Source organism: Triturus cristatus, chromosome 2_2 (assembly GCF_964204655.1).
Source record: "Triturus cristatus chromosome 2_2, aTriCri1.1, whole genome shotgun sequence".
NCBI lineage: Eukaryota > Metazoa > Chordata > Amphibia > Caudata > Salamandridae > Triturus > Triturus cristatus.
Genome location: NC_140582.1, coordinates 809,903,018 through 809,923,687, shown reverse-complemented (window position 1 = coordinate 809,923,687; position 20,670 = coordinate 809,903,018). Strand labels below are relative to the sequence as shown.

The 20,670-nt window shown below is 45.3% G+C and overlaps 1 protein-coding gene across 19 annotated transcripts in view; it reads right to left on the bottom strand.

Moving 5' to 3' along the window:
• FRYL (FRY like transcription coactivator) overlaps positions 1-20,670 on the bottom strand; it is a 2,516,714-nt gene that overhangs the window by 1,930,421 nt on the left and 565,623 nt on the right. For all 19 annotated transcript variants that reach the window (XM_085642132.1, XM_085642134.1, XM_085642126.1 and 16 more), the window contains 2 exons: positions 11,964-12,132; positions 11,466-11,558 (listed from right to left, as the gene is read on the bottom strand). In XM_085642132.1, coding sequence (XP_085498258.1) covers positions 11,466-11,558; positions 11,964-12,132 — 262 coding nt within the window. The remainder of the gene's footprint in view (positions 1-11,465; positions 11,559-11,963; positions 12,133-20,670) is intronic.

Below are 20,670 nucleotides of genomic sequence, written 5' to 3'. Positions count from 1 at the left end.
TACTAATGTTTTTTACAGGAATAATGAAAGTGGAGCTGGATGATGGCTGATATGGGGCTGGGGCCCAAAGACAGGTGTGAGATAAGGTGCACAGGAGATGGGTGGTAGAAAAGTGGATAATCTGGCTTGGCCTGTTGGAAATTTGAGGTTTTGCACATTACTATTACTTTCAAAAAATAACACTCCACATGCTCTGTATACACACAGAATCGTTCCATTTTATCATGGTGACTATTTTCAAGTAGATAGGATGTAATCTAGGGCTTGTAGGCTACCAATAGAAGCGACAAATTAGGCCCGCAATGGCCCACCCAAATGCACCCTTGGCCCACCCAAATAAAAAATCCTGGAGCCGGGCCTGCCTGTTTTCAATAGAGTACGCTGGAAAGATGCATCAAAATTTACCTGAGGCACCTCTGCAGTAGGTTTGTCATTTCTGATCCGCACTACTTTAAATGCAGATACTGGTTCTGGATGAAGCAAAGGAATAGAATTCAGTCTGCAAGAAGAAGCACACTCCTAACATTACAGCTGTTATGAAAGCTGCAATGATGTTACTCATAATGTACTGCTCTGGTCCATTGTCAGTCTGAGTAAGACATTTTGACACACTGGAGGGATACCTCTGGCCCTTTCAAGGATATTCACTAGCGTGACTGAGAAGGCAGACAAGCAGAAGATGTACATTTATATTGAAAATGTTTAAAATCACAGGTCTGGGGGGTGTGGCCAATCAGGCAAATACGGTGGACACTCCCCTCTGAGGTCCCATCCATCCTGCTCCGGTGCGACGCAATACGTGGTGATGCCAGTGCCCGTGAGTGCATCCACCTTTATCAGAAGTCCTTAATCTTGCGGGGAGACCTTCACTTTGATCTGGCCCCCTCCTCCGGCTTGCCACAGCCTCGACTGGCCTAACCTGCACCTTAGGCTCACACACCATAGTGCGGGCCCCGTCCTGCCCGCGTAGCTTTCGAGTTGCTGTCGTAGCGGGCACCAGGGGGAAAAAACGTGACACTGCGCAATACCCCTGACGGGGGTGGGCTTTCGTGTTGGACGCGCCCAGCTGTGCCGGTGACCAGAGGGGTTCTTTTGCAGCCTCACCCACGGCCTAACTTAATCCCCGCACTGGGACTTCACTGCAGTGGCCGCCTAGACCACTTATTTGGGACAGTGAGGCCCACCAGAGGCATTTTAGGGTTCTCCCCGCCCGCAATGAGGATTGTGTTCAGCCTTGCTGCCTTGAGGGCCCAGGGGAGGTATTTTAACAGCGGCTGCGATGGGCGACCGCGGCCTGTTGCACTAACTTCCCTGTAAGGGATTGCTGGCAACGCTCTGGAGCTACCTACCTTACCCGGTTCTCCCTTCTTGAGCTGCTGGCGATGTGCCTTGGGCCCCCGCTGTTCAACAACTCCTGCTATGGCACCCCCCACCCGCCTTTAGAGGTATGGACTTTGACCACCACAGGAGGCACCACGCGCTGCATTTCAGTTTTAGATCCATCCAGCCTTTACGCTAGCCCCCTCTGAGATCTCCTGACTGCTTGTGCTGTGACTCCTCCCCCTTTTTACTGTTCCTTTCGGTGGGGGAGCAAGTGGGCCAGGCTGGACTGCTGCAGATTCGGATGACCTACATGCATTTTTTTTGCCGCACCCCCTTCACCTCGACACGGCGTTAACACGTTGGGTGTGCCATCATATCGGGGGCCCCCTTCTTTCCTGCAATCCCTCAGTGAGTCACCATGAGATGCAACAAATCCTCCACCTGTCTCTCCTAAGCTAAAATCTACTGCTAGACAGCCTCCACTACAACTCCCCAAGGATCCTCAACTGCTCTGCCGAACCGCCCGGGCATTGTCTCGAACAACGATAGCACTGATGCCATACTTCAGGCTTTTCACTCCTCTCGCTTAGTACTGGAAAGTAAAATTCAGCAGGGTGGGTGTGGAGGTCTTTTGTTGCACCAGGACCTCAGGGGAGTAGCAGACAGTTACGGAGATGGAGGGCTGAGTGTCGGAGCTGGAGGAAACCATCAAGGAACTCAAGTCAACAGTACATCGCCTTGTAACGACGTCTGCTAAATTGGAGGCCCGGGTGAAGGACGCCAAAGGCTGCAACCTGTGGTTTGTGGAATATCCTGAAGGCTGATAGAGAAGCCCCTGGAGCACTTCCTTGAGACCTGGCTGACCGCCTCCTCTATGTCTACCTTGCTCGACGATCCACTCCTGGAGATCCACCTTGTCCCTTGATAGCCAAATTCCTGAATTATCAAGGCACTGTTCTTCTTCAGGCCCAGAAGGTGAACTACCTCCATTATCAGCACACCTGTGTGATGAGCTACCCAGACTTCTCCTGTTTGGTGCAACAATGGCGCAGGGCATTTGATAGCGTCAAGCAATGGCTCCGCTCTATGGGACTCCAACACATGCTCCTCTTCCCCTCAAACCTCAAGGTAAACAATAACTCAAAATCTGGGGTTTTTAATTCGCCCAAGGAGGCCCTTTCATGGGCTAGCAAACAACTCCCCTTGAACTGTACCACACTGGCCCATGTTGTGCCATGCCCCATCCCTCCCCACCCCATCCCATCCCCCCCGAAACGCACAAGATCAACATTCTCTGACCGTCAACACACCCAAAGACACCCTTCCCCGGACTCTGAGGGGGAACGAGGGGAGACCCACTGCGACACGCCCTCTCCCGGTTCACCCTCCTCATCTACTGACCTAGCGGACAACCGGGCCTTCCCGGGGTATATTTGACCTGCCCCTGTGACTTTACCCAACCATATTCACATGACCGCAGTCAGCACCATTATATCCTTTTATCAGCTCCTGTTTGATTGAGACTTTGGGGAGGAGAAGAGGTTTCATGGGGCCTTTCCAAAGTTTGGCGTTCTGTTTTCGTATTGTATTATTATTTAAGTTTATCGCTGCACTCCAAACCCACCTTTACCCACCTGCCACTTTTTCACACCCCCCTCACCCCCATGACATATACTGATACACTGATCACCACTCTACTGCATCGTAAATTGCCTCAATCCCAAAATGAAATGCGGGACAGTCTTTCAATACCTTAAACGCCACTCCCGACTAGCAGTACTCCTTCAAGAAACTCAACTCCTTGGCAACCACTGCCCTGTGTATAATATGGGGGCTACACCAGCGTCTACCATGCGCTCCTGGACCACTGCCATTCTCCTAAATAAGTGGCTCCAACTACTTGTAACACGACCACACTGTAATGCTTCAGCCGCTTTATTCTGGTGGGGGGTGACAAGGAGGGTATCCACTGAACGATTGCTTCCATTTCGCCCCACACTGCTATCCTCTACACTACAGGCCCTCGTTACCCTTTTCCTATAATCCCTCCCGGTCCCACCCTTCTGGAGGGAGACTTAAAGGCTATGATGGTTCCACAGCTCAACTTGAGCAACCCTTCTGCTTGTCATACATAGGACTTGGCCGCTTGGGCCACCGCGCTGGCCCTTTCTGACTCCAGCTGCCTGCTTCACCCCCCAGGCCAGAGAATACACTTTCCATTACCACCCTCACAAGTCCAACGCTGAGCTGGATTATCTCTTTATACCCTCCACTGACACTGTCAAACTGATTGATACTCGTATCCTTACACCTGAACTAACAGACCATGCCTCTGACACTATAGCCATCAGGTCCTCCAGACATCAGCAACTCAGCCACTGGCACCGCAGAGCATGGTGGCTCACTGATTCAGATTTTGAAGATTTCCCTCAGACGCATCTCGGACTACTTGAACATGAATACACATTCTGTCAACTCTCCTACTGTAGTATGGAAGGCCCTGAAGGCAACCCTTGGCTCCCAGTTATCTCCTACCAATGAGCCGCCTGATCCTGCGGACTTAAGGAGGTCTTGTCCCTCAAACATGATCTTCGCATAGCTGACGAGGCCTACAGTGCTAGCCCCACTGCCCATATGAAACATGTGGCACATTTAAAACGGCTCGCGCTCTGGCAGAAAACGCTGGACACTACGACCTCGGATAACCTTGCCTCGCAGGGTTGGATCTACGAGGTTGGGGCTAAGGCTAGAAAACTCCTGCATTGGCTGGCGCGCCGCCTAAACCCTTCCAATGTCACGTAGAAGGGTCACGAGGTAGTTGACCCAGGCTCAACAGCGCCGGAGTTCGTCTGTTATTTCATCAGACTCTATGCGGACTGCTCACTACCCGGGGCTGAATGCTTCCATCCTATTGTGGAAGATTTATGTCTTCCTTCACTAGCCAACAATGATAGACGAGAACTGGACAAACCCCTCACAGCAGCTCGAATCACGATGGCCATAGGATCACTACCTACCGGCAAACTGCAAGGCTGCAACGGCTCTCTATTGGAAATGTATACAAAATACACTTCCCTGCTATCCACCCCCCTACTTGCAATGTACGAGGAAGCGCTGAGGGAGGGTGAACTCCCTTATGATCTTTAAGGTGCTATGATTACTGTCATTCTTAAACCATGGAAGCATGGCCTGTAGGACTGCGGATCCTACAGGCCTATCTCCATTTTTAATACGGAATCTAAGATCATGGCTAAAGCCCTGGCAAACTGACTCATAAAGGTCATCATAACCCTTGCGCATCCGGACCAAAATGGCTTTATGACATGCCACAGCACTCTAAACCGCCTTCGCAGGGTACACAAATTGACTGCCCTCTCTGAGGGCACAACAGACCATTGGGCACTTGTCTCGATTGACTTCGAGAAGGCCTTTGACTCATTTTGATGGAGATTCTTGTTACGCTTGCTGGAGCGGATTAACTTAGGTGCCTTTTTTTGCCCCTGGGTACGAACGCTCTATTCTGACACCTAGGCAAAAGACCGGGTCAGTGGGGCGACATCCCGAATCATTCCTCAGGGGGGGGGGGGGGGGGGGGGGGGGGAGGGGAGGTAAGCGACAGGGCTGCCCTCTCTCAACCCTTTTATTTGCACTCACCATCGAACCACTGGCAGAATGGATCCGACAGGACGCACAACTATGCAGCTTTCTGTGGTCCGTAGGCCGAGAGGACCATGTCTCGCTCTATGCTGAAGACTTTATTATTTATGTGAGTGACCCCAAGACCTCAATCCCCAGTCTTGGGGTCACTCCTTTTCAAACCTTAAGCGTATAAGGTGTAATCTTAACAACATTGAAGCCCTATCAGTCTCCGCCAAAACACTACACGAGAGAGAAAAACAATCCGCTGTCCCAAACAATAAAAGCATGGGAAAATGTTATTACGACCTTCAGTGGGAAATTCGCGATCAGGATAGGGACCAGACCAAGACAATCGGAAGACGATCTAACAAGGTTGAAAAGTAGCCCAGAATCAAAGATACTAAAATGCACCATAAATCAAACACTGAGACAACTTCGAAAAACACCAGGGAACTTGGACTTGCAGTCAACCCTTCGGAAAGTAAAGGCAATACTAAAAAGGAAGTAGTGGGGGAAAATTAGATTAAAGAATGATGAACTGTGGGCCAAGTTACTTCATGACAACAAACCAAAAAACAGCGCCACTGTTGGACCTAACATTCTTGGGGTAGCATGGCTCAGGTAGAAAGGCTTTTCCTCCAGAATTGCATTTCGTGCTTGCATCACACCCAATTCACACTTCAGCACTACACCACTTAAAAACGACGCTACACCAAATAATTAGAAAGGTTAAGAAAAAGTTTTATCTTTCCTTGTCAAAAGTGGTCAATCAATTTTTATCCATCGCATTTCAGGATCAAACATTTCATTGTATTCAAATCAACAGTACAATTCCTTTCTTTACTTCAATATAGCAGATACCTAAACACCATCGGATGTTTCGATCCAGCGCCTTGACTCTAGAGCGCCAATTTAAATCCCCACAGATAACGCTCCACATAACATGTACATAGTACTGGATTTCAGATGGTCATCTAGTCTACACGATGCTCTTCAGTCAGATGGTTACACTAGACGCTATTCTTCCTGAATCTTATACTGTCGCATATAATCAATCTACTACATTTAGGCGCTATACTGGAAATTTACTCTGTTGCTGGAAATCAATCAGTTACATCTAGGCAGTATACATGAATTTTACTCTATCACTGGAAATCAAGCTACTACATTTAAGCATTTTACATGAAACTTTCTCTGTTACTGAAAGTCAATCTGTTATCACTAGCGCTATTCGTGAAATTCTCAATACGTAGACTACAGTCTCACGAGTGCTTACATCATCGTGCCGGTATTTTACCATTTAGAACCTGGCTTCCCAAGGGACCGGCAGTCGGGTCTATCAGGACCTCATATGGCTTTGAGTTCGCAATCTCCTGTGCTTTTCCCCCCCCTTTTCTTATAATGCCCAGCTTACTGTTTGAATTCTGGTGGGTCTCCTCAGCTGAAAGAAGCCTCACTCTTCTGATCTCCACAGCCCGCTGGTCCCACTCCCCGGCGGACTCCCGGGAACCCACAGCACTGGCGCCGAGTCGACCCTGGACCCTACTTGGACCTCGCAGGCCAGGCGCTGTCCCGTTCCAACTCCGCGACTGCTGGGAGGCGCGCCCGCAGCCGCCAGAAGCAGCGCGGCTTGCGGGGGCGCGGTCTCCTCCCTCTACCGGCAACAGTGGGGCAGCGCCTCAACGTCCGCCCCCGACACGTGATATCAGGAAAGCTGCTTCGAGACCGGACGCGGCCCTCTCTTCCCGGGTGCAATCTCCTCACACCCTCAGTCGCGCCGCCTGTTCGCAGGCCAACTCAGTGGAGACCTGATTCTCCCCACAGTCCTCCTGGTGACAACAGACAACCTCCGGACTTCTGGGTTGCGGCGGTGAGTGCTTCAAGTTGGGATTCGTGGCAGGGGTGGCTGAAATTAAGGGTGCGATCTACACACCGGGGCAGATGAATGAGCCAACCAAATTCCTGTATCTTTTACCCGGTCACCTCCCCTTCAGTCAGGAACAGTGGACAGTCACCAGGCCCGGTTTGATTCAAAGTCCCAGGCAACAACAGGGGTGAGGGAGATGTAGTCCAGGACGATGACTCCTCACCTGGACTTCCTCCAGGGATTCTGACTAAACAGAAACGCCTAAGGTAAAGATGACCTCTAGAGTCAGTGGCTGTGGTCAGGGACAGGTCAAGAGGTCGAGGGTGGTATCAGCTGATGAGGGAAGTCACGCAGACCCTAAGAACTGTCAATTCCCTCTCTAGCGCAGCCACCTCCCCACTCAGGTGCCTTACTCCTGACTACCTCACAGCTCACCTACTTCCTAAAATGGCCGACCCACCTCACCTTTATTTATTACCTGGGCCCCGACTGGCCAGAGTGGTCCAGAAGGTTCCGGAACCCCTCATGGCAGTCTATGGCCCAGGTTCTGAGGTGACAGTTTAGTCCACCATTTTGTGAAAACACTCCCTCCCTTCTCCATTTTTGTGAAGCACCTTGCGCCTCTCCCTCAGTAAGTGAGAAAGGGGCGCCCAGAACCTCTACGTCAACACCAAAAAGAAGCTAGTGGACAGAAAAATGAGATGAGAAAGGGAAAAAAAATGAGGAGGGAACAGCCAAAGGGCTGGCAGGTCTAACAGCCACATTTTGGCAAACGGTCCACAAGATAGAACAACCGAACCATCAGGGAATAAGCTCCAATATAACAGAGGCCGCTTGGGTAGACTCTCTCTCCTCCCACTTCAACAACAATAGGCAAAAGGAAGTGGACGAGTACAAGGAAACTGGTATTACGGCAATGGATGGTGAAGCCACCAACAGGGAAGAAGTGACACAAAATCTTACTATGGAAGATCAATCGGACGACAGTCCTATTGCCCACAAACAGGGGATCCTTTGGCTGCTGACTTGGATTCATCAGCCTCCATTAAAGAGGAATGTTATGCTCCATGGAAAAACAGATAAAACGTATTATAGCCAGGGGCAGAGCTATGGGTGCCCTGGGCCCTAATGGCATCCCTCCGATGTTGTATAAACATGATGCCGACTTCTGGAGCAAGGCATTATTACCAGTGTTTAAGGGCATAAACTCTACAGCCATCATCGGAATCCTGGAAAGGATCAATTATCAGTACTATTTTTAAACAGGGCGACAGAAACGATCTGAAGAACTATCGACTAATCGCCCTTATCGACGTAGATGCAAAATACTACGCGAGAACAATCTTGGATGAGTGAACGTCTTGGGCCTCAGAAAACTATCATTTCTACCAATCAAACCGGGTTTTGCAGTGGCCAAGGAAAAAGAACTAATATCTTGGCCCTAACACTGTTAATGGATGCAGCTAAGGAAGCAAAAATCCCCAAATTCCTTTGTTTTATTGACTATACAACCGCGTTCGATCACGTTGACCGAGCCAACCTCTGGGGAAAAAATGAAAGCTGGGGTTTACCAAATTCACTCCTGGATCGGCTCAAACAGTTACACACAGATACCTGGGTCAGGATTACATTAGGCGCAGGGACACATCTCAAAATGAATCATGACCTCGAAGGGCCTCAAGCAGGAGTGTGTCCTTGTGCGGCTTCTTTTTAACCTTTTTTTAGCTGATCTCCCAGGGGAGTTGGATAGCTGCACATCCCTTGCTCCAAAACTGGGAAACAAGTGATTGTCAAACCTGCTTTAAGCGGACGACCTATCGGTCTTCAGCATCTTTTAAATACAAGTAGTTTCTCACATCGGAACGCCCTCCAAATAAATCTTAACAAAACCAAAATTATGGCAGTAAACTATCATAAAAAGAAATATAACAGTTGGTTCCTAGATGGCCATCGTTTGGATCAGGTAACAAGTTATAAATAACTGGGAATACTTATGGACCATAAAAGCTCCTTTAAACCTCAGCTAGAGTCCATGCGGAGAAAGGCAATTACAACTTATTTAGCAATGAAATCATTGAAGAAATGGCTTTCCGACCTCACGCTTGATCCCTTCCTACAAGTTCTAGGAGCCAAACTGCTGCAGACATTAACATACAGGAGTGCGGCTCTGAAAGGCAAAGATGTGGCAGCCCTAGATGTAGTAATAGCCAATACTTAGAGAGGAATTTTTCATCTCTCAAAATACGTCTCCCCTTAAATTACTGCCTATAGGTTCAGAGAACGTATTTTATATGTTAAATGAACATAATAGTTTCCTATAGTGGCATTAGCACTTTAAATTAATGACGCCCAACAGCTTAGAAGAACGTACTTGGTTATGATGTGTCACGCTGCATGTAAACCAAGGAAAGTTATTCTTAGGTCAGCACTCTCTGAAGTATAAAGATGTATTTTCATTGTCTTGCAGAACAGCCAATTGTACAAGCTGGGAATATTTTATTGATGATCTTTTATCGTTTTTTTATGATTATATTAATTGTGTATAAGGAAACGTGTTGGTATGTACTTACAAAGGTTTTAATTAATCAAGCTAAATAAATATTACCTTACCAATCTACAGATGTTTGCCTCCGGGACCCCCATGACAACATGCGGCCAATAACCCTGTTCCAATGGCCTACCAAACACTTCCGCTACCTGGGGATAAAGATAGCCTTCTCACAACAGCAGTCATGGGACCTTAATATCACACCTCTCATTGCTTCAGCCAGAAGGGATATGGTCCACTGGGCCACTCTCCCCCTTAATGTGGCCGGCAGAAGTGCATTATTCAAAATGATTTAGTTACAGAGATTCCTCTACATCCCAGCAGAACTACCCTTACTCCACCCATGCCCTCTTTCTCCCGTACGTTGCAATCAGAACTGATATGCTTTTTTCTGGGCGGGGGGGGCCTATCACACATCTCTTTCCGTGTGTGTTTGACACCCATATGAGGGCGGATTGGGGTTCTCCGATCTTCACTTCTATTATTGGGCCAGCCACCTTCGCCCTATCGCCAAGGGGTTCTTTGCTGATGGCCGGGACCCCGCTACTGCAGCGGAACGTATAGCACTACGCCATCCCTTTAGAGTAGATGAGGATCCTTTGGTCCTGATGAAATGCCTAGATCAAGCTGGACTATATAGGGCATGAAACATGTCGACCCCCTGCACACCTTACACATTATCTTGAACTGAAGCGGGTATATTTCCCCTCTTGGACTACAAATTTCTAGTTGGTGTTTTTACCTATGGCACAGGAACCCAACTAATAAACTATTTTTGGAGAATCCTGTAGCGACTTTTAAACCACACTCGCACTATCCCACTTCTACTCACTACACATATGCCACCACATTATCTTTTAGCTTCACGTCTGCAACCAGAGAAGATCTCTGGCGAAGATCCCCCTCGCGGGGCCAGATGGGCATTGCAGCGCTGGTCCAACAAGGAGCTGCCCTATGATGAAGCATGACACCCCTCGGGGTGCGTGAGGGCCCTTGCTCCTTATTGGAGCTATTCCTCCCCAACTAAGTGTTCTACTTACAAGCACCTGGGCCGTACTACTAAATCCCTTCTACCCCCCCCCCCCCCCCCAACTTCCTCCACTCCATGTAGGAGCAGCATACCCTTTATTTTTCACTACTCCAGACAATGGCAGAATGAGCTCTTGAAGGAAGTCTAGCAAAATGTTGGTTTGTCTTTCCAGCTCATCCCAAATGTAAATTACAATTTGCCATACCCCCCATCATCCATACCTCAGTCATGCTTAGGACTCTCCTGCAGGAACGTTTGGTTTTCTGAATCCCAAATATCAAACCATCTTTAGTCAGTAAAGCAAATGTAGAAGACAAAACTTTAGGCTATTTGTGAATTACAGTAGGATGGATTTACCAAACAGAAATGTATCTATTCTATGGTTTTATGTACTCAATATTAAGCAATTTGGATAACCCAGGATCCAAATTATATTTCATACATCTTATAAAGCCGATGGTTATACAATAAGAAGTTAATTGTGTATCGACCTCTTGCTTGCAATTGGACTATTACCAGGACTGCAATCCTCTGTATATGCATGTCTGCCCCTTCCTCTTCATACCTAGCTACTACCCCTACGCAGCCCTTTGTTTTCAGACTGTATGAGGATGGAGTTGCAGTCCTCACATTGATTTTAGTGGCATGTGTGGTTGTGCCATTTTTCTTCTATGATTTGCTTTCTTACACGTATAACCAACATTGTATTAAAATAAATCAGTCTTCTATCTCTAAGAAAAATAAAAATTATCCTCAGAAAAAAAAGCCGGATCCGTCAACAAGGAAGTTACTATTTCACCAGCCTTTGTATGCAAGAAAGCAGGACTTCACACCCCTGGAAAAACAACGCTGAAATTACCTTTTATTTCTCTGAAACCTTAGCAAGCAGTGTGAAATACAGACCTTGTACAGAATATGAATGCACATTAAGTGACAGAAAATATATTCACTTAAACCTCTGCATATGCAGACGTTTCATTTAGGTGAAGAATGGTTAAAAACTATGCCTCATGCAACAATTACAACCTATATTTCCCAGAAAGATACATTATACTTACAGCAGCTACGGGAATGAGGATTTCCACAAACAGGCCAGCAAGTGCATGTTTTATGTCCTTATCCTTGACTTCCAAAAAATATTGTGCACATTCCTAAATGCAAGGTTTAAACACAAAACATAATACACTGTTACATTTGGCATTTCAAAAACGTAGTGCGCATAGCAAATTATACTTGAATGAATGAATGAGGGAAAGAATTTTTATTGCTGGTTATTCAAAGCCTTTCAGTTCACAAGTTAAAACAGTACAGTGACTATGCTTGATACGTACAGATACGAAAAGAAAAGATTAAATCATTACTTTACAGGAAAAAAAATAGAATTTTCTTTTCCAACCGTTGGTGCATCCAAAATGGCGCAATAAGTAAAAGCTTTCTATACCTCAAATTCATGGAAGATAAGGCATGGGCAAATAAACTGGTTTGGAGGTGGTTAAAATATGTATGGAAGGAAAGGCGAAAAGAAGCAACTACATAGTTTAAAACACAAAGTATACCTGCATGAACTGAAAGGATGCTTCAAAGTCTTCCACTGGGTACATTTTAACTCGGAAGAACTTCATTCCCATTATCAAGCTGATGATGCTTTGCACAACGTGAGGACTTTGTTCCTTTTGTCGAAGTTCCTTTAACTCAGTTACAAACTTCTTTCTAACCGCTTGAAATCTAAATCAGTGAACACAAATCCAGGTTAATTCCAGAAAACTATTAGGTGACTATACGCAATTAAATGATAAAAGAACAAACAATCCATGAAGCATGCAGAAAATATTGCCAAAATACATTTACTAAAGTTCATAATCGCACATTCCTTGAAAACAGACCCAAATTTATGTACTGTGATATGCTTGAAAAAAAAATTATATACACACACACACACACACACACACTTCTATTTTCACTGAAAAAACCATAGGTTTTACAGACGTTATAGTTAGGAATTAGCATTTAAAAAAAACTTAGAAATTCACTAAAAAAAACATAGGTTTCAGGGACGTTCTAGTTAGTACAGCATTTGAATCATTTAAAACCAGAGAAATTCGCCTGTTCTAGTTAGTTGAGCTAACTATAACTTGCGCGCCCGCAATACACTGCTGATGATGTCACATATTACATCATTTATGACATGGTCAGTGACATCACTGATGACATCTCAAATGACATCATCCAGTGAATGTGTGTTTCTATAAAATATAAATATTTTTTATATATATATATACAATGGTGTATTGAAGAATGAATGCATTTACAAGTGCCTTAAGGAATTATTTTGTGTGTGTGTGTGTGACTGACTGTATAAGTGAGTGATTGAACGTGTCTTATTGAATGCATGGGTTAGTGACTAAACTGTGTAAAAGTCTGTATTAGTCTCTCCATTGGTGTGTAAGCAACTGCATAGGTTGCTGAATACCTACATGAGTGTCTATATAGGTTATTGATTTGTTGTCTGAGTATCTGTACGGGTCCCTGAGTGTCTGTGTGGGTGGGTGTATGAGTCTGTGCATAGATGTCTGAGTGGGTGATTCAGTGGTTGTATGGATTAAAAGGTGCATCTGGAAAGGGCTGTATGGGTGAGTTAGTGTGTCTATGGGTGTGTTGGCGAGTGAATAATTGTCTCAGTGGTATATCTGGGACTAACTACATATGTTTAAGCCACTATATGTGAGTGCAGGGAGTATATAAATGAGTATACGTGAGACTAAGTTATTTCAAGAGTGGGTGTATAAATAAGTGTCTGCTTCTATCAGTGATTGTATAAGACAGTAAATATGTGTTAGTATCTGTATAAATAAGTGATGTGGTATGTCTAAAAATAACGACGTTGGTGTGTGTATAACTGTATACATGATTAAATGGGTATGTGATTCATTCTTTGAATTACTGACTAGGCGTGTGAGTAACTATGGATGAGTGGCAGCGTGTGACTGTATGTATAGATGTATGAGTGCACATTTTAGTCCTCTATTGAGGAGTAACTACATGTATAAGTGACTGGATGTGTGTGTAGACCTAGCAAATAGTGAGTGTTATGTAGTATTTGGCATTCTTCTATGTATGGTTTCAAAAATAGTAGCCAGCATTTTAGTATGGGTGTATCAATGTTTATATTAGAGCATCAGTATGTGCATCAGATTGTCAAGTGGATGATGTCATGAGTGATGTCATTTGAGATATCAGTGATGTCACTGACCAGGTCATGAGTGATGTAATATGTGACATCAGCAGTGCATTGCGGGCGCGCGAGTTATAGTTAGCTCAACTAACTATAACAGGCGAATTTCTCTGGTTTTATATGAGTCAAATGTTCAACTAACTATAACGTCCCTGAAACCTATGGTTTTTTAGTGAATTTCTAAGGTTTTTTAAATGCTAATTTCATATTTTTTCAATTATATTTTTAAATATTTTGGAACTCTATTATACTTATTGTTTTTAACTTTAAAAATCATGTAATGTTTTATATCTTCCCAAAAAAACATGAGTACTTTTTTTTTGGGGGGGGGGGGGGGGGGGAACTGCACTCCCATACCAGTAGCGTACCAAGCTCCATCACCACACGAATCCTATCCGCCATATTGCTAAACTCGTAAATGCTGCGTATTTCGTATCAGACGAGATCGTGGCACAGCGTCACATCATATCTGAATGAAGTCACCCCATGTACTACTTTGGTATCCGACAGGTACGCAGTACCAAGCCACGCGTTACGTCATGTATGTATGGGGTTGCGCCTGCTGTGAGTTGCGTACTCGACGAGTACACGCTGCCAGGCCCTGTGTTACATCACAGACTTATAGTATCGCGCCGGGTACGCCATTCCTTTTTTTTGGTCTCAAATGTATATCTAAATAACTTCAAACAATATATGAGAGCACATGAAAATCCCAATTATTTTAAACATTTATATATTTCTAACTGTAATAAACTTATATTATGATAAATATATTTTGTCAAAATCGCGTCGGGTGCGGCCTCCTTGCGCATTCCGTGCGCGATTGCCATGTGACCTTAAAAAAAGCATTTCATTGGTTCATAACATTTCCCATTGTAACAGTTGTACGACCCCACCCATTTTACTCATTCTCTCTACAGCGTTTGATGAGACACCTCTTCTGCTTTGAAAGCTTTTTTTTTTTTAAAGTGTTTGCCTGTATACACATATCTTATACTACACACAACATGCAACGATCATCTTGATCAATATTCATGCTCTGTACATTAGCCTTCCACGTGTTGATTGCCATGCATCTCAAACGCTCCATCAAAAAACAAACGTGTTACACGATGCCCTTGCTGTTTGTGTCTGCACATTATTGTGCTGCCTTTCGGCCTGGGTATTGCTGGCTCTAAGGAGCATCATCAGCCACGGGCAGACTACACATCCTAGATAACATGCTATCTCATTAACGATAGTTTCCGCCCTCCCGACACATGCTACACTAATCTAAATTGCGCACACTGCGAGGTCAAAACTACAAAAGAAACACACAAGTGCGCTTCCTAGCCAGGCAGGAACTGAACAAAGCCCAAGTCCCCGGAATAATCATTCACACCCCTATGCTGGCTTGGCGTACGCAAGCCCAGCCCACTTTGCGTACGTATAAATAGCATAACCACGACGCCACACGTCCCTCTTCTTTCACACTACCTCAAATGATTTGCTGCATCCCCCTCACATATCACAATGCGCAATAAAAAAAAGAAATGGATCCATGAGGTGTACTCCATCCTGGCAATCAACACGGGCTCTAAATTGTGAGCCCTACTGCCAGTCGTCAACGAAAGGGATCCATGAGGTGTACACTCTCCTGCAATCAACACTCCATCTGAATTGTGAGCACTGCTGCCCGTAGTGTTTGCTCACACAACAATGACAGCAGGTAAGCAGAGCGTCCTGGGTGCACAGGGCCTCCAATTGAGCGCGCTGCAGCAAGAGGGGTGGGGTGCTTCAGCCTAGCTGCGCAGGTCCGAACAAACAATATTGCCATGTGTTATGATGTGATCTTTGACCTCATTCAGTCACATCTCTGTCTCATTTTAAAGACCTGCTGGACTGGACTGTACTGTAGGCCTGAGCCAGCGGGCACCGCTGACCTACAGACACCTCTTCAGCGCTGTGCTGCGGGAGGGATGGGATGCATCAGCCAGACTGCGCATATGCGAATAAGCGATATTGCCATGTGTTATGATGTGATCTTTGACCTCATTCAGTCACATCTCAGTCTCATTTTAAAGACCTGCTATACCATAAGGTAGGCCTGAACCTACGGGCAGCGATTCCCTACAGACACCTATTGAGGGCGGTTCTGTGGGAGATGTTGCCGTGCGTAATGATGTGGTCTCTGACCTCATTCAGTCACATCGGTCTAATTAGAAGAACCTGCTGGGCCCAACTGTAGGCCTGAGCCAGCGGGCAGCGCTGCCCTACAGACATGTGGCTTTTAGGACACTGTTGTGACCTCCTTACTAAGTGTACATGCACACAGGCTCCCGCCACTGCATTACACGCGCACATTATGCTTCTAGGATGTGCTCTGTTCCTTTGTATGTGAACGCTGGCATAACATATTTTTTAACCTTGTGTATTCTCGTGCACTCCAACTCCTCTTTGAACCACGATTACCACGAACAGTTGGTAGACCGTACTTCAACAAGGAAGGATGCACTCAACTCCTATTTTCTACCAAGCTTGAAATAAACCTTCATTTACCTCCAGACGTTTGCACCATTAAATTATTTCTCCCTTTTCAGACATTCCATTGATTGACACAAGGGCGGAGCGGGAGCGGACCCCGCAATGATGCCCTGGCATTCTGACACCTTCCATTGTGGTTTCAAGACACCGTCCCCGACCGGAGACCTGGTCTATCGAACAAACATACCCCGGACTAGGAGCTTGCACCAACACGTCGTGGGACACATGTGGTAGGTGAGCAGTGAAGCCTCGGTGTGCAAGACCTACAATTGTGCACAGTGCGGAGGAAGAGGTAGGTGTGCAGCACTCTGGGCGCACAGGTGCATGCAAGCGATTTTCCCGTAGCTAATAATGTAGGACTATATTATCAAACAAAGGCGATAACATTATCACCACTAAAGCGACGATAAGTGGTTGATAATATGCCCTCGTAAATTCCCATAGAAGCCCAGGTTCACACCAGAACCTGGGCTTCTAAGGGGATTCACAAGGGCATATTATCGACCCCTTATCGCCGCTTTAGCGGCAGCTTCCTGGCGATAATGTTATCGCCCTTCCTTCATAATATGGCCCATAATCTCTGGCGTCATGTATTTAATTTTAAGGACTTGCTGATCCACACTCTTTCTCGCAGACCCCAGCGTCCTAGACAAAGGGGTGACGGAGGGTAAACACACGAAGGGCTGGGTGCAATAGGCCGACGCGCTGTCTCCTCCTCCCTCTCTTCTTTTATCTCTCCCTGCCCTTCTCCCTTCCACCCACTCCCCCCTCCCTTCCATTCTCACAATGGTCCTTTCATTCGGACTACCTTTCTTTACCTCTTCCACATAGCACACATACTTATGTTTCATTTTTGTCTTGCACGTTTCCTACGCTGCTTTCACTGGAGTTCAACCCATGTTTTTTTAATTATACTGGTCTATTAAAGTTAGATTTCTATTTATTTCTGTTTTAATAAAGGTTGCTTTTTTTTTCAAATAAATAACTGAGTGTATAGGTCTTCTTTTTCTGACGAGACTTGTCTATCGTTATTGCGAAAATCATCTGTTTATAGGAGATTTTAAGGACAACATTAATATTAGAGTGCACCTACCAAACATAAGCTAACTGACTATTAGACAAATGAAGCCTGGGTAATTGTACAACTGCAAGAGTTCTATAAGTGTATCACTTTATAACACCATAAGTACTGCCCGCGTGATTACAGAACAAATAAGGCACTGCCTAGGACCACCGAGGCTTCAGGGACTGCAGAGGCCCACCCTGCATATTTAAATAAAGACCCGGAGTGTGGCGATCCCTGGACTTCAGTTGGCCTCGAACCCCCCGAACAATTAGTAAACCATACCCGGGAAAGTGGCACTCCCCTAGGCTGCAAAATGTCCCTGTGCCCTTCCGCGCCTAATTTACATGTGACATTAAGATCCCCAGTCCTACAGAGACCCTAAAATATAATAATTGGATTGGCCACGGAACATTACCCACCCACCAGGGGCGTCATTTAAAAGAACGGGTGAGACCCCGCATTTTTTTGCTTTGTTCTTTTCTCTTCATTTTTACCATCCGCATCGCCTCTATTACAGCGATGCGAGGTTTTCCTCCACTCGCTTCAAGTAGTCTTACAAGTATTTGCTATCACAGGGTGGAAGCCATTCACCACCCTCTAATAGCAAACACAAATGTCCAGCGAATGCACACCCCGGGACATTGTATGAGCTGCGCCCGAGAGGTCGCCCTTCCTACTACCATGATGCATTTGTTAGTATAAACGCATACTAACACTACTTACACACGTATAGTACAGCGACCAGAATGTAGTGAAGAAGCAGAGGAAGCGCAAAATCTAAAAATAGAAATCCTACCTGAAGTCGGATGACAGTTCAACAAGCCGACGACCCTGGCATGAGTAGAAACAGCTACACAAACAAAACTGGTCTTCAGCGCAACGCAAGCAATTTTGAAATATTGCAGAGTGGTACCTTCGTCGCCAAATTTATGTAGAGAAGAGACAGACAGCCAGGAATCCAATTAGTAGATTATTTACAAGAAAACAAGACACCTGAAACAACCACCAACAGGAGCAGACAGCAAAGCAACCGTCTAATCCAGCACCGTGTACAAACTCTGTAAGGTTCCCCTCATGACAGCCCTACATTCTAACATTACATACGGAGGGCCATATCATCAAGGAACGGCGTTAAAATTATCGCCGCTTTAGTGGCAGGAAACTGCCACTAAAACTGCGATAAGGGGCTTGATAATATGCCGTAGAGAATTCCAATAGAAGCCCATGTTTTCGTGTTAACATGGGCTTCTATTGGAACTCTCTACGGCATATTATCAAGCCCATTATCGCCGTTTTAGCGGTAGTTTCCTGCCGCTAAAGCGGCTATAATTTTAACGCCGTTCCTTGATAATATGCCGCTTAGATTCTAGTAGAATTACATACTAACATTCTACTATGACTTACAATGGAATACTACACAGAGCACATGACTTTACAGCAATGAGCTCATAGTTTCATCCACGAGTCTTGACACCAATAGGGGTAAGACTTTCGTTTCCCACTCCCTATATTGTATAAAACGTAAACTAACACTTCTTCCACAAGTATGCTACAGCACTTAGAGCACATCACTTTACAGCAATGAGCTCACAATTTAGGCTCACGATTTAATCAGAGTCTTCACACCAGTAGGGCTGAGTAGTTTGCTTCTCACTCCCTATATACTATAAAGTGTGGCTCACTGGTTAGAGTAGGCAGACCTGGAAGCAGAGGTCAGCCCGGGACCAGGGTTCAATTCCCGGCTCGGCCTTGAGTCCATAAATTGTCCATGGACTCGATAATTCTCGCCCCAGTGCATACTCGATTCATGGGTTCACACTCTGCGACTCTGGGCAATAGCTTGCTTAATCTCCACAATGGCCCCTCGTGGCGGGATGCCTGGCTTTCACCTTGTGGATGCCCTGCTGGGTTATCTCACAGGGGAATACCAGGACGGGTTCCCTAAGCAAGCGCTTAGAGACCGGTTGGTGATTTGCGCTATATAAATATCTGCACATTTACATAAACTCATACTAACACTACTTACACACTTACACTACAGCGGCTAGTATCCTACACCGCCCAGAGCCCATCACTTTCCAGCAATCAGCTCGGTTTCATCCCCAAGTCTTCACACCAGTAGGCGCAACTACTTCGCTTCCCACTTCCGGTATACTATCAACACACAGTAGCGGTCAGTAGTTCGCTTCCCACTCCCTGTATGGTATAAACGCCTACTAACACTACTTGCACACGTATGCTACAAACACCAGTCCACATCACTTTACAACAATGACCTCACGGTTTAGAGACTCTGTTTCATACCCAAGTGTAGCACCATATCAGATCACCACCATGCTACTCTGAGCAACACCGCACTTTCAGACCATTAACAGTGATAACTACCTACTGGCGACCGACAGTAGGTAATCAAGAACAAATTACAATAGCTCCTTGATTCCTTTAGCTTTCAAAAATTCTATTACTGTCTTTCTACTGTTCCATATAAATAGTTTGTTTAATATTCAAGTACATATCGAAGTCAGAAATGCAACGTATTCTATCAACACACATTCTACAAGTGGAGGTTAAAGGTTCACCAATTTTTTTTTAAACCTAACGATATTTTTGTACAATATTTTGTCGAACATTTAACGGCACGTGCAGGTTAAAAGTTTACGATTGTTTTAAGTTCGAACAGTGCCTTCCAAATGCAAGTAGCAGGTGTGGCTGAGTTGAGCAAATTTTATCCTATAATATGTACTATAATATGCATGTGCAAACTGCTTTTTCTTAACCAATCACATACTTTTCCACAAAACAAATGAGCACCCTACTTTTAAAAAACAATACTTTACATCTCCCAATCATGTACCGTTTTGTATGCGAAAAGAAACTAGTTACCCATCTTTAAACATATCTTATTCTACGAAGGAACTGCATGAGCTACAGACATCTTTTCATACCTTCCAGCCATACCTTCAAAATGCTAGTGTGGATCATAGGACATAGCTATGTTTTCTGGTGCAAGAGGTATGCAGAACAGAGACGTATTGACTTAGACCTAGGTTCACAAAATGTGGACATTAAATGGTTTGGACAGAGAGGATTGAAGTAGCATCAATTGTTGCCTTTGGTTAAAACCTGTTTGCATCTCCAACACCCTGACCTCATGATTGTGCACTGTGGTGGAAACGACCTAGGCACATTGACTGGGGTAGATTTGGAAATGCTTATGAAGGACACCTTTGGACAATTGATGTTACTTTTGCCTGAAACTGTCCTTGTATATTCCAATATATGCCAAAGACAGAAGTGGAAATGGACCAAACTATTTTCTCCTCAGATTGAAAAATCTCAGAAAAAAGTCAACAAAGCTGTCTCTGCATACCTCAGAGACCACAAAATGGGGTCCATATACAACAACAACATACGTTTTGATATGGCGGATATATACAGAAGT